Raw genomic sequence first — 14,305 nt, 5'->3', positions numbered from 1 at the left:
CTGAACTCTAGGTTCTCCTGGAGAATCTTTTTCCTTATTATTAATTATAACAACTCCCATTTCTCTAAGCTTTCAAAGCCCTTTCCCGGAACCTCCTGGTGAGGTCTGACAGACAATGTGGCATTGCAGATGGAGCAGGGATTTGCGGAGCAAAGACTCCTGGGGTTTTCCTCTTCTATAAAATAAAGAGGCTGGTCCCAGCTGGGAATCTTGGATCCGAAGTATTAATGGATTTTTACCCCCATTTTACAGAGGAGCAAACTGAGCCTCAGAGAAGTTAACCAATCCACCCAGGGTTACAGTTAGCAGTCTTTGACTACTTATACCAAAAAGGAGATAAAGGGTTTACCTTCTCCCAATAATTATATGATAATAATTTGATTTGAGGGGCTCAACCTGGTAGGTGAGGGTGGGGGCCACGGGTCCGAGAGAGTCTTGGAGAAGCTTAAAACCAATGGATAGAGTGCCAGACTTGGAAACTAGGGGGTGTGGGTTCAAATGTGACCTCAGACACTTCCTAGCTGTGTGACCTTGGGCAAATCACTTAATCCCCAGAGCGTAGCCTTTGCTACTCTTCTGTCTTAGAACCAATACTAAGACAAAAATAAATAAATAACAAATAAAAAATACTAAGTCAGAAGGTAAGGGTTAAAAAAAATAAAACTTTGGTCTAATCTTTAATTCTTTCAGAAGAAACTGAGTTCTCAGAAAAAGAGAGAGAGAGGGAGGGAGAGAAAGAGGGGAGAAAGTGAGAGAAGGGGAGGGAGAGAGAGGAGGAGGAGGGAGAGGGAGAGAGAAAGACTTCAAGGGGGAGGGGGTGGAGGGATGGAGCGAGTGATCGAGAAAGCGAGAGAGAGAGAGAGAGAGAGAGAGAGAGAGAGAGAGAGAGGAGAAGGAGAGAGAGAGAGGGAGAGAGAGAGGAGAGGGAGAGGAGAGAGAGGGAGAGAGAGAGGAAGGAAGAGGGAGAGAGGGAGGGAGGGAGAGAGGGAGAGACAGAGAGAGAGGGAGAAAGGAAGGGAGATGGAGAGAGAAGGGATGGAGGGAGAGAGAGAGAGGGAGAGAGAGACAGAGACAGAGAGACAGAAACAGAGAGAGGCAGACACAGAGAGAGGCAGACACAGAGAGAAGAGAGAGAGAGAGAGAGAGAGAGAGAGAGAGAGAGAGAGAGAGAGAGAGAGAGAGAGAGAGAGAGAGAAAGAGAGAGAGGCAGACAGAGAGAGAGAAAGAGAGAGAGAGAGATTTGCCCAACATCTATCACAAAGTTAACAAGTAGGAGAACTGGAACTCAAACCCAGGTTTTCTGATTGCTGGTCCAGATCTCTCTTTGCTATTTCCTCTCCTCGGGCTCTGGACCCCAGAAGCAGCAGCTCATTACTCCTACCTGCCCATTTGGCACATCTCCCCCAGGAATTCCATTTGAGTAGAGGTCCTCTACTACAATTTGGCCCTCCCAGATGAGTAAATCAGGAAATCTCTACCACCTTAGGGAGTGCATTTAGCTGAGGCTGGACCTCTGCCCTAAATAAGAGAAAGAAAAAGGGTGGAAGAAATTCTACCTATTGGCCAGGCTCCTACCCGCTTCTCAATCCCTCTAATGGTCCCATGTCAGTTTACAGTACTAGAAATAGTTTTGAGTTTAGAACCCTAAAGTCAGAGCCTTGTGTGCCTCATTAGCTGTAGAACCATGGGCAAATCCTTTCATTGATTCTGGCTGAGGTCAAGTCCCATCTAAAATCCTACCTTCTTCCTTTTAAAGAAATCTTTTATTTTTCTGTTGTTCAGTCATGTCCAACTCTTTGGGACCCCATTCGGAGTTTTCTTGGCAGAGATATTGGAGCGGTTGGCCATTTCTTCCAGCTCATTTTACAGAGGAGGAAACTGAGGCCAACAGGGTGAAGCTACTTGCCCAGGGTCACACAGCTAGTGAGTGTCTGAGGCTAGTTTTGAACTCAGGAAGATGAGTCTGCCCGATTCCAAGCCCAGGACTCTATCCACTGAGTTACTTGGTTGCCCCCCAAATCCTACCTTCTAAAAGGAAGCCTTTCTTAAATCCTTGTAAAATTTGTGGGTTTGTCTAGTCCTTTTCCACTCTAAAATTCCTCTCTCTCCTTTCCTCCTCTGCTTCCTATACAAATAGATTAGATCATAATAATATGTAATTATTATATAACAGATAATAGATAAGTAATAGATTCATTGCTAAGGTCAGGGTTAATTTGTAAAGAAAAACATTCCTTGGCCTCAGAAAACTCACACTGTCCTAAGAGGTAGATACTAAGGCTAAGGAAATAAGTACGGATACCCCTCATTAGATTGTAGGTACCATGAGGGCAGGGACTGGCTTTTGACTCTTTTCGTATCTCCCAAACTCAACATAGTGCCCGGCACATAGTAGGTGCTTAATAAATGTGGATTGATTATTTAGATGAGATCATTTGAGATAAGAGAGAACATTAACAACTAGGTCTTTCAGGAAAGACTTCAGGGGGAAAAGAAGGTGGGCATCAAATTGAGCCTTGAAGAAAGTTAGGAAGGGGAAATTGAGGAATGAATGTATTCTCCAGATAGAACCCAGATGGTGTCGAAGGCAGAGAGGTCATGTGGAACAGCAGGTAGAGCAGGACTTGGCTAGAAAATAGTGAATGATGGGTCTATGTATCCCAGAAAGGTAGATAGCCAGATGAAGAAAGGATATTCAGTGCCAAGGTAAATAATTTGTGTTCTAACATTAATAAATGTTTGGTTTTTTATATGATTTTTCACTTGTTTCTTAGGGTTTGGGCTCTATAAAATTACTTGCTTACAAAAATAAATAATATGGAAATATGTTTAGGTGATTAATACATGTATATTCCAGACAAACAAAGGATTGTTTATCAGCTCCAGGAGGGGAAGGAAAAGGGGAGGGAGACAATATGGATCAGATGGCTTTGGAAAATTAGGTGGAAATTTGTTATTAAAATAAAAATTTAATAAAATCACCCAAAAATGCTTGTTTTTTTAATTTGTCTGAAAAAGACCTGAGGGTTCTGGTAGGGCACAAGGATGAGCCACCAGTGATGTGATATGGCAGCCATGGGCTACATTAAGTCACACTTGCCTGGGAGACACATAGATGGTTTTGTGCTCGGTTCTGGGTGATATATTTTAGGGAGGACTTTGATAAATTGGACGATGTCCAGAAGAAGGCCACCAGGACGTGGAAGGGCCTCAAGCTCATGCCATAGGAGGACCATTGACAGAACCAAGTGTGGTTGACTTGAAGAGGAAAAATGGGGTGAGGTGGGAGGCTGGAAAGAGACAAAGACCGCCAGGTGGAAGAGGGATGGGACTTGTTCCATCTGGGCCCAACAGGGCAGAACTCAAAGCAATGGGAGGAAGTTACAAAAAGGCAAAAAGAAAGACCTCTCTAAGGCCCCTTCTGGATCTAAGGTCATATAAATACAACCTGCCGATCTGAGTTTTGTTAATATTAGGAAAATCTGTCTAAGCTATGAACATGCTCCATGAAAGGTTTGGGCTGCCTTAGGAAATAGAGCACTTCCTTTTTTTACCTTGTAACATTTCTGGAATATGGCCCCTTCTCTCCTTGGATACTGCCACCATTCTGGTGTAGACCCCCCCAGTTCCTCATCTCTGGAATATTGGAGTAACTCACCAGTGGGTCTGCCCACCACAAGTTCCCCTCCATTTTAGTTCATCCACCACCCAACCATTCAAGTGGTTTTCTTGAAACTCAGGCTTACCCTCTACTCAATAAATGCCAATGGCTCTCAGTCCCCTCCAGGATCAAATAGTAAACCCTCAGTTTAGCATGCCAAGTCCTTCCTAACCTAGTCCCTTCCCCTACAACCTTTCCAGTCCTCTTCTATCTCACACACCTTCAAAAACTCACTTGGACCCAGCCGCATTGGCCTCATTGCTTGTTCCACTAACAACAAGGATATTTGTCCTGGTCCTGGAATGTTCTCCCTCCTCATCCCCCACTTCCAGCCATCCCTGGCTTCCGTCAAGTCTCCGCTAAAATCCTTCCTTCCCAAGGAAGCCGTTCTTCATTTCTCTTAATCCCGATGTCTTCCTTCTATTGATTATTTCCTGCTCACCCTCTCCATAGCTTATTTGTACATAGTGGCTCCTCTAAGGCAGGGGTTATCTTTTTTTTTTTCCTTTTGCCTGTCTTGAAGCCCTCAGTGCTTAGGACAGGTGCAGAGTAGGCCCTTGATAAGTATTTATTAACTGATAGAGATCTTCATGAAGGCAGAAGGAGCCTTTGTCAGTGTTATTATAGTGGGGACTATTTTTCAGATCTAGGTTGAACAAAATTGCCACTGAGTTGCCTCCAAGTTCATTCATTCAGCAAGGATTTATCAAGTTCCTTTTGGTGCCAGACACTATGCTAAGCTCTAGGAACAGTGCCTGCTCTTTAATTATTTATTTATTTTTGGTTTGGGGGCAAAAGGAGTTAAGGGACTTGCCCAGGCAAGATTCGAACCCGATCCATCCTAACTCTAAGCCTGGCACTCTAACCACCCAGATGCCCAAGAGTTCCTGCTTTTTAGAAGCTTATGCTCTACTGGAAGGGAGGTCTGGGGGTAGGATGAACATGTCCCCAGGTAAGTAAATCCATACAAAATATATGTAAAGTAATGGTGGAGGGGGGCCTTGCCAAATAGGCCATTGGGAAAGACGTAGCCAGGGATTCCTGGACTGAGCCTGGGAAGAAGAGTGCGGTAGGGGGGTGCCTGACTCTCTGGACAAAGCCAGGAAGAGAGTAGTTGGAACATTCTGAGCTGAATAGGGAGAGAGAGCCGGCCCGATTGGCCAGGATGGACCCTGAGCTACGAGAAGGCCAGAAAAAATGTATCCCTGAGCCAAATGGCACAGGGACCTTGAATGCCAAACAGAGGCATTTGTATTTCATTTTAGAGGCAAGTGGGAGCCCCTGGAGCTTCTTGAGCAGGGGGAGGGAATGGATCAGAGGTGAGAGGGGTAAATTTGGGTGATAAAGGGTAGATTGTGACGGGCAATGTACGCTAAGAGAATCTGAGGATAAGGTCATTTTCTTTTTTTTTAAAAACACCTTCCATCTTAGAATCCATACTGGGGATTATTCCAAGGCAGAAAAGTGGTAAGGACTAGGCAGTGGGGGTTAAGTGACTTTCTTGGGGTCACACAGGTAGGAAGTGTCTGAGGCCAGATTTGAACCCCAGAACCTCTTGTCTCATCTCTACGCCTGGCTCTCAAGTCATTTATCGACCCCAACAAGATCATCTTCAACTGAGGAAAGGGAAGGGGGGATCCTGGAAAGCTTCTCAGAGGAGGCAGTACCTGAGTTGGTCCTTGTAAGAAGATGAAGGGGGTGGTCAGGATGGGAAGAGACCCTTGGAACCCAGCTGCCTGACCTGCAGCAAACCTCATCAGGGCTAAAGGGGAGAAGGGGATGATTTGATGTCTGTTTGTTATTAAATATCATAGTAATTCGTGCCAGGAGCCAAACACCGATGATGTCATATTATAAACACAAATTTGAGGCCCCCCTGGAGGCCCCACCTGGAGAGTACCCCCCACCCCGAGGCCCTGAGCCAAGAGAAGTCAGGGGGCTGCCCTCCCCCACCCCCACCCCCACCCCCAGCTCTAGCAGGCATCATGCAGCAAAGCTGCCCAGCTTGCTTTGGGCCCCTTCCCCTTTCCCTATAACCTCACCCAATTGCAACCTGGCTCTGGCTTCCACGGGAGGGGAGGGAGCCCAGTTCTTTTCTTTTCCTCAATGTGGCATCAAACGATGAGGCAAATCCATGAAGTTCCAAAGCTTGTGGCCCTACCACACAGACAGGCAGCAGGCCCAGGTAACACCACTTTGACTCACATAACCCCCTCCCACCTTTTGCTGGAGCTCCCCCTCCCGGTTGTCCTGGGTTGAGGGTCTAGGCCAGTGACGGTGAACCTTTTAGAGATGGAATGCTAGGCCCCACCCCACCCCACCCAGACCAAGGGCCATGCCTCTCCCCTCCAACTAAGTGACCAGGTGCCCTCTGCCCCCCCCCATCTTTACCTCACACAGGGGAGGGAGGCTGCTGGGGGAGGGGCAGGGGAAGTGAGGAATGTCCTCAGCAAGTGTAGAGAGGGGGAGGGGAGTGGCCTGAGCACTCTGCTCCCCTCTAGCTCTGTCACCTATGAGCCACCCCCTTCCCCACCCCCTGTGCATTCTCATTGGCTGCTGGGCAGAGGGTCATGGGAGAAGGGGAGAGGAGCAGCTCCACTTGAGTACTTCTGCCTTTCTAGTAACAATCTAGGGGGAGAGGGAGAGATGGCAGTCACAAGTCCACAGAGACAGTGCTGTGTGTCATCTTTGGCATTTGTTCCATAGGTTCACCATCACTGATCTAGGCCAAGCTCCCATGGAGCACAGCTCCTGGCCAGGGCCTGGGAGGCCCAGGAGACAGCAGAACCCCACACAGAGCAAGGGATGTAGAGTCAGGGCAAAGGGCTTCATTTCATCTAAAGAATGGAGGTATTAGACCCCAGGAGCTCCACTGGCCCCTTCTGAGGCTGGATTTGAACTCTGGTCTTTCTGACTCCAGATTCCTCTGAAGGCCCTATCTACTGAGTCATCCAGCTGCCTCCATTATATTGTGTATTTGCATATGTGTATACATATCCCTACATATGTATGCATATACACATTATATATATCGCACACATCTACTCTATTATATATAGTATGTATATGCCACAATATATATCACATACTGTAGTATATAGAAGTCTATATCATTCATGAATATGTATATAAATACTGTATATATATCACATATATACATCTATATCACATGGATATACTATTATATATAATGTTAAAACTATATAAAATATTAAAACCTATAAAACCAAAATATAAAATGTGATATCTATTTAATATAACATATAAATATTATATCATATATGTAAGCATATGGACTCTATATATCCATATATCACACACACATATACTCTATTATATATATATATATAATTTTATACCATACATAGGTATGTATATATATATATACTATATACTTATAGAACACACAAATACTATTATATGTTATCTATATATAATATGTTATATATAGAATACCATACCATACATATGTGAGTACATGGGCACTATGTATCCATATATATTACACACATATACACTATAATATATAACTCCATATCATACATATAGGTGTATATACATATATCTCACACATACATGTTATTATATGTAATATATAATATTTATAGTATCTATATATAAAATATAACATATCTATAATACCATACCACACATAAGTATATGGACACTACATATCCATATATATCACACATATACATACTATATTATATTTATCATTTCGTGTATGTGTGCATATAGACTATATACTATACTTTATATACATATATAAAACTTTAAGGTTTATGAAGTACCCTACATCTTTTTTTTTAACCCTTACCCTCCATCTTGGAATACTGTGTATTGGCTCCAAGGCAGAAGAGTAGTAAGGGCTAGGCAATGGGGGTCAAGTGACTTGTCCAGGGTCACCCAGCCAGGAAGTATCTGAGGTCACATTTGAACCCAGGACTAGCTCTCAATCCACTGAGCTACCCAGCTGCCTCCTCTGAGATGATCTTTTCTACGTGACTGTTGTAAGAAAATACTCTTCTTAGAGATAGTGTACCAGGGTGAAAGGTGGGAGAGGTGTGGATGGGTACCTCAAGATTCAGGGTACTTGAGGTTACAGAGAACCTTCTGCCCTAAAAACCCCTTACTCCCTTCAGGGACCCCTCACCCTTATAAAGATTATCTGACTGCGTTTATTTAACTAAAGATGAATTTAATAACAAGTTCAAACTGGGAAGGTATCAGGGTAGAGAGAATAGGGACTTGCCCTGTATTTTGCCACAGGTTGGCTTTTGAGTATTTTTTCCTTTTTATTTATTTCTTTTTTCTTTTCTTTTTTATTACTCTATCTCATCAGCACAATGTCATCCTGAAATGAACACCTGAAGATCATTGGGAATCTCAATTAAAAAAATAAGGGTACCTTCCTCTTGCACCAAGTGTCTCGGTGATGTGCAGGAGATCTCTTTATGGAGAAGAGTTCTATGACATGATATACTGCATTACAGTCATCTGTTTGTAGCTGAGTTCTCCTCCTCCTTCTCCCCAAGAATTAAAGTTCCAGTGACAGGGACTGGATTTTGTTTAAACTTTATCTGTTCCTCAGAGCCTAACAATGTTCTACACACGATTTCCCTCATTTAAACCTTCCACGTGTACGGACTCACTTGCTGTTCTCGGTATTTACCTTTCTTTTCCCATCTCTGTGCCTTTGCACACACTGTGCTGCAGTTCATGCCTAGTGTGCCTTCCTTATCATCTCTGCCTCTTAGAAGCCTTAGTTTCCTTCAGGGTTCAGCTTGAATGCCACACAGAAGTAAATCATCTCAGGGGGAAGGAGGCACTGGCAGCTGGGGCAATCAGAAAGGCTTTATACATAGATATATAAAGGCTACATAAATATAGCCATTCTGATTGCCCCAGCTGCCAGTGCTTCCTTCCCCCTGAGATGATTTACTTCTATAGGCACACCTTATTTGCAGTGATAGAAAGATACTCTCCTAAAGAGAGAGATTGTTTCCTTTCATTTTTGTCTTGGTATTCGCAGTGCCTGGCACAGAAGAGCCATCCATTTTAGAGCACTCTAAAGTTTGCAAAGTGCTTTACACATATTTCATTATTAAGCACATATTATATATAACCTGAAAAAATGTTCCTTGAATGATGGTAGCTTCGACAGCAGGCACCCGATAGAGTCCAGGGCTCTCGTTACAGTTCGGCTATTATCTCTGTGACGTTAGGGTTAGGGACATTTCGGTTTTCCTCTGCCTTGCCTGTTATATGGGGAAGAATATTCTTTGCCTCTTCTTTAGGAGGATGCTGGTTGTACTGTTTGAAGAGGAGACACCCTGAGCCACTAGAGGCCCCTGTTTCTAAGCTTCTTTTAGGAAGCTGCCCAACCACCCAGTGATGTCTCTCTTCTTTTCTTTGTGTCGACTGGTTTACTTTGGACCAAATGGGGCTGGGGAGCTGGAATGGACCATAGAAGCATCTGAAGGTCTAATAGTTTTTCATTAATCTATCCAATCAGCATAATGTCATCCTCACCTGAAGATCACTAGGGGATGTCACTATTTTTTTTAAACTTTGTTCCTTTCTTTTGCACCAAGTGTCTCACATTTAAAACCTCAATTAATGTTGTTAGGAGAATCCTGAATGCCAGAACTGGGAAGGAACCTTAGAACACTGAACGTCAAGAGAACCTTAGAACTGTCAGAACTGAGAAAGACCTTAGAATATGGAATGTCAGAGCTGGAAGAGAGCTTAGAACAGGGAATGTCAGAGCTGGGAGAGACCTGAGAACAGAGAATGTCAGAGCTGGGAGAGACCTGAGAACAGAGAATGTCAGAGCTGGGAGAGACCTTAGAACAGAGAATGTCAGAGCTGGGAGAGACCTTAGAACAGAGAATGTCAGAGCTGGGAGAGACCTTAGAACAGAGAATGTCAGAGCTGGGAGAGACCTTAGAACAGAGAATGTCAGAGCTGGGAGAGACCTTAGAACAGAGAATGTCAGAGCTGGGAGAGACCTTAGAACAGAGAATGTCAGAACGGGGAGAGACCTTAGAACAGAGAATGTCAGAACAGGGAGAGACCTTAGAACAGAGAATGTCAGAACAGGGAGAGACCTTAGAACAGGGAATGTCAGAGCTGGGAGAGACCTTAGAACAGAGAATGTCAGAACAGGGAGAGACCTTAGAACAGAGAATATCAGAGCTGGGAGAGACCTTAGAACAGAGAATGTCAGAGCTGGGAGAGACCTTAGAACAGAGAATGTCAGAGCTGGAAGAGACCTTAGAACAGAGAATGTCAGAATGGGGAGAGACCTTAGAACAGGGAATGTCAGAGCTGGGAGAGAGCTTAGAACAGGGAATGTCAGAGCTGGGAGAGACCTTAGAACAGAGAATGCTAAAAGGAACCTCAGCGCTCTGTCAAAGCTAAGAAAGACTTTAGAACATGGAATATGAGAACTAGAGAGAACCTGAAAACATTGAATGTCAGAGCCAAGAGGGACTTTAGAACACTAGGAGAAACCCTGAAGTGATGTTAAAATGTAGCATGTTATATTAACAAAACCTGCTCAAGTCAGAGGACTTTGGTTTCCAATTTGACCTGTGAAAGTTCAAGCACTTGCTCTCTCTGGGACTCAGATTTTCATCCATTATTGAAAAAACTGGATGATGGCTAAAGACCCTTCTATCTCTAAATCTCTCATCCTATAATATTAATATATATTTTAATAACAAATTTCCACATAGGTTTTCCAAAGTTATAGGATTCCAATTGTCTCCCTTCCGTCTTCCCTCCCCACTCCTGGAGCTGCCAAGCAATGCAGTCTGGATTGTACATGTATTATCATGCAAAACCTCTTTCCATCTATAATATTAATACAGAAGGTGAAAGCTGGGAGGGATACGAAAATCTCCTTTTACAGACTAGAAGATTGTGAAGCCTCTCGTCACTTTTCAAATACTCGGCCTCAAGTGGAAATAAAGATCAATTTTCCTAGAATCTGGAACGAAGGACTAGAGGGCTGGTGAACAAGCTGGAGCTCCACTGAAGCTTGTTTCCATCCGGGTCCCTTAGCTATTTATGACAGGAGGGGAAACAATTGGTCTGGGAGTGAGGCAATTTTAGGCTCTTTTTCTTATCTGTGATAAGCTTTCCCTCTCCAAAGACATTCTAGCCAGGCCATCAAACAACTTTTTTGTTTCCATCCAAGTCCCTAAACTATTCACACTCATTCAGAAATAGATTCTAGTGGCCTCCACTTATCAAAAGAAAGTGATAGAATGAAACACACACAATGAGCGAGCACAGCTTCCATCTTAGAATCAATAATAGATATTGGTTCCAAGGTCCTAGAGCAGTAAAGGGCTAGAATATTTGGGGTGAAGTGACTTGCCCAGGGTCACCCAGCTAGGAAGTGTCTGAGGCCAAATTTGAACCCAGGACCTCCTGTCTCCTTGCCTGGTGCTCTATCTACCCAGCCACCTAGTCATTCTACCTTAGAATTTTAGACACTGAATTGATAATAATAATATTTACATTTTTTAAAACCCTTACCTTCTGCCTTAGAATCAATACTGTATATTGGTTCCAAGGCAGAAGAGTGGTCAGGGCTAGGCCATGGGGGTAAGTGACTTGTCCAGGGTCACCCAGCTGGGAAGTGTCAGAGCCCAGATTTAAGCCCCTCTGTAGGCCTGGCTCTCCATCCACTGAGTCACCTCCCCCCAGAAGTTCTCTTCGGACAACACAGTACAAAAAAAGGGAGAGACAGCAGAGAAGTGGAGCCCGGGGCTTTGATGCCAGGTCTGCTCGACCTTAACACAGATTACCTCCGGACCTCCGCAGCTCTCCGGGCCAGTTTCTGGTGTACTAACGGAGAGGCCCGGCAGATTCCCTCCAAGAACTCTTCAGGTTCCTACCCTGAATGCTGCCGGTTCCGAGGACTCCTGGGAAAGGCTCTCGGGGTGTATAAAAGGCCTTTTGCCTAACAATGCGGGTCCACCCCCCGGGCCGGCCAAGGCCGGAGTTTTTGTCCTTTGCCCAGCACCCCCCGGGGAGGAGCTGCGCCGGGAGTCCTCCAGTGACCTGGGGAGGCCTCGGAGCCCCTCCACAAAGGCGGTTTGGAAGCGGTTTGGGGCCGGGAGGAGGAGCGAAGGGAACAGAGGCGCACACTGCGGTTTAAAAAACACCACCTTTATTATGCAAAAAGTTTTCACTTTTATAAAAAGTTTATAAAGTCCATGCTCGCTTACAGAAAGTCACCTTCCTGCACAAAGGTACACGCTATACATACTCTATTATAGAGCTCATAATCACAGTGAGGTCCGGGGGAGGGGGCCAGCGCATCTTTCCGGACGGCTCCCCCCTCCGGGGACACCACAATCGAAGGTCTCCAGCTGCCTCAACAGAACGGGTTAGGGGTGGGGGTGGGGAGGAGAAATCACAAGAACCGCCTCCTCAACAAAACAAAACACGACCAAAAACCCCGCAGAACAAACCAATTCTTTTAAACTTGGGGGAAACGGAGAGGAAAATTGCCTTCTCTTTCTTCTACGGAGGCCCCACCGTTCCGTTCTCCTCGCTCCCGGGCACGGGGGGCTCCGCCGAGAGTTCCTTTCGGTCTTAAACCCGGCGAGGCGGAGACAGTGGTAAAAACAGATGCTGGAGCCAGTGTGGACCCGGCCATTCCTGGGGCTCTGGTCAAAGCCTGATCCTCGGGGTCCTAGCGGGATCACAACACCTGCATACAGAACTGGGAGGGGGGAGGGGGAGGGAGACATACAGGGACGGGTCAGTTTCCTCCCGGATCACAGGCAGGGGCAGGTCTGCAGACTGGTCGGCGCCAGGGAGGAAACTTTGTTCCCTCCAGCTGATAAGAAATCTGTGCCTAGAGTATTCCGCTCCCCCCCCCCCCATCTCCGTTTGCTGGCTGCCAGGAGAAGCCTGACCCAGGGGGTGAGAACTGGGGCGGGGGGCCATTAGAAGCCGGGAAGTGTTAGCTGCTTCGGCCCCTCAATTTTTCTAACTGAGAGAACATTCTCATGGCAGGAGTCCAGAGTAGCCAAGTTTTAGACGAAGGGGGCGGCGGGGGGTTGCTCACCTAGGGGTGACCGGGGTCAGTGGCAGAGACTCCTCTCATCTTTTGGGTAGAGTTCAGACGTCAGATCGGCTGTCTGGAGAAGAGAGAGAGAGAGTAGAGTTGAGCTTGCCTCTCCGCTAGCCCGTCGAGTGGGGTCTTTCTCCCCGTGTCAGATTCCACCAAAGAAAGTCAGCTGCCCGCCCGGCTTCTGCCCGGAGGTCCAGTGGTTACTTCCTTCCCCTCTCACTTCACGACGCATCACGCGCCCAACTTAGGGTCTTCACCGCACCCCATTCCAGGTTCCAGCCCCCCATTCCTCCCAGACCACAACCCGAGTCCCCCTCGCCACCTAAGGGTCACTCAAACTCATCCCCACCCCTGCCTCGCTGTTGCGGTTCGGGGTCCCTCCTCGCTCTCGGGGGCAGGGTGAGGGAGCCAAGTCCCTGACAGCGCCTGTTCCAAAGCCCTCTCCGGGTTTCAGTCCTCATCCCTGTTTCCTCCCCAGCGCTGGCTCTCAACCCTCCGGCTTCCCTGAAGCGGATCAGCCTCCACCCTTTCTCGTCCGGTGCGGTCCCCGACTAGCACCCACCTGGATGCCGAGATGCGGCCCGTCGGGGGCCCCCGGGGCGGGTTCGGCCAACACCACCTGCAGGTCCAGGATGTAGTCTATGACACGCTGCAGGATCTCCACCTGGCTGAGCTCCGTGCCCCGCGGGACACCCGGGACCAGCTCCCGGAGGCGCGAATAGCAGTCATTCATATCATAGAGCAGGCTCAGCGGCTCCTCAGCTGCTGGGCTCTTCCCACGGCCACGCGCGATAGCGAGGCTGCGTTCTGATAGACAGCACACTGCTTCGTAGCAGCCACGGGCTGGACTCAGCGCCTTCATGCTTGGGGGACTTGGAGTAAAGAAAAAAAGAAACTAGCGGAGAAGAACCCGTGGATATTTTGTGTCAGAAGACAACACGCTGCGCTCCAGCCTGCAGCTGCTTGCTCTTATAGGGGGCCTGGACCTGGACCACGCCCACCGGGCAAGCCACGCCCCGTACCCGCCCGCTATACGCTCTTATTAGGAAATCCTTCTCTTTGCCCCACCCATTTATGCAAATAGACTCCGCCCCAGGCTCGGTCTCCGTCTCAACGAATGGTCTAGGGGGAAAAGTTGGATGGAGCCTTTACAAGCTGTTTAATTGCAAAACAGGTTTGCTCGGCTTGGCCTGACACCGAATGCGGTGTAGTGGCGAATTCCGAGAATGAGGGAGGCGGGCCCCTGGGTCTTTAAAAACTCAATTACAATAATTTACATGGAAAATGCCCCTTTCTCTAGGTTCCTTCCCAGGCCACGGGAGAAACTGTTGGGACCGAGAGGCTGGTTCCTCCCACCCAGCCCCCACCCTCAACCTCGGTTCGGACGGAGGCCCGTCGGAGGTCATAAATTCCCAAACAGCGAGGAGGAAACTTTTTTTTAAAAAAAGGCAAAAGATTTTCAAGGGAATCTTGTAAGGAATTAGTGCCGCCTTGTTCCTCAATTTGTTGTTCATCTGACCTCCAGACTTTCTGGCGTCAGGAATTAT

The 14,305-nt window shown here is 46.7% G+C and overlaps 1 protein-coding gene across 1 annotated transcript; it reads right to left on the bottom strand.

Moving 5' to 3' along the window:
• Nucleotides 1–11,829: 11,829 nt before the first annotated feature.
• ID3 (inhibitor of DNA binding 3) lies at nt 11,830–13,722 on the bottom strand. The gene is made up of 3 exons (XM_001362085.5): nt 13,321–13,722; nt 12,753–12,825; nt 11,830–12,404 (listed from the first exon to the last, which is right to left on the bottom strand). Exons 1-2 carry the CDS (start codon nt 13,618–13,620, stop codon nt 12,769–12,771), a joined length of 357 nt encoding a protein of 118 aa, XP_001362122.1. The 5' UTR covers nt 13,621–13,722; the 3' UTR covers nt 11,830–12,404; nt 12,753–12,768.
• Nucleotides 13,723–14,305: the final 583 nt, after the last annotated feature.

This window comes from Monodelphis domestica, chromosome 4, assembly GCF_027887165.1.
Source record: "Monodelphis domestica isolate mMonDom1 chromosome 4, mMonDom1.pri, whole genome shotgun sequence".
NCBI lineage: Eukaryota > Metazoa > Chordata > Mammalia > Didelphimorphia > Didelphidae > Monodelphis > Monodelphis domestica.
Note: the sequence above shows the minus strand (reverse complement) of the source record. Positions and strands in the feature narration are given on the sequence as shown.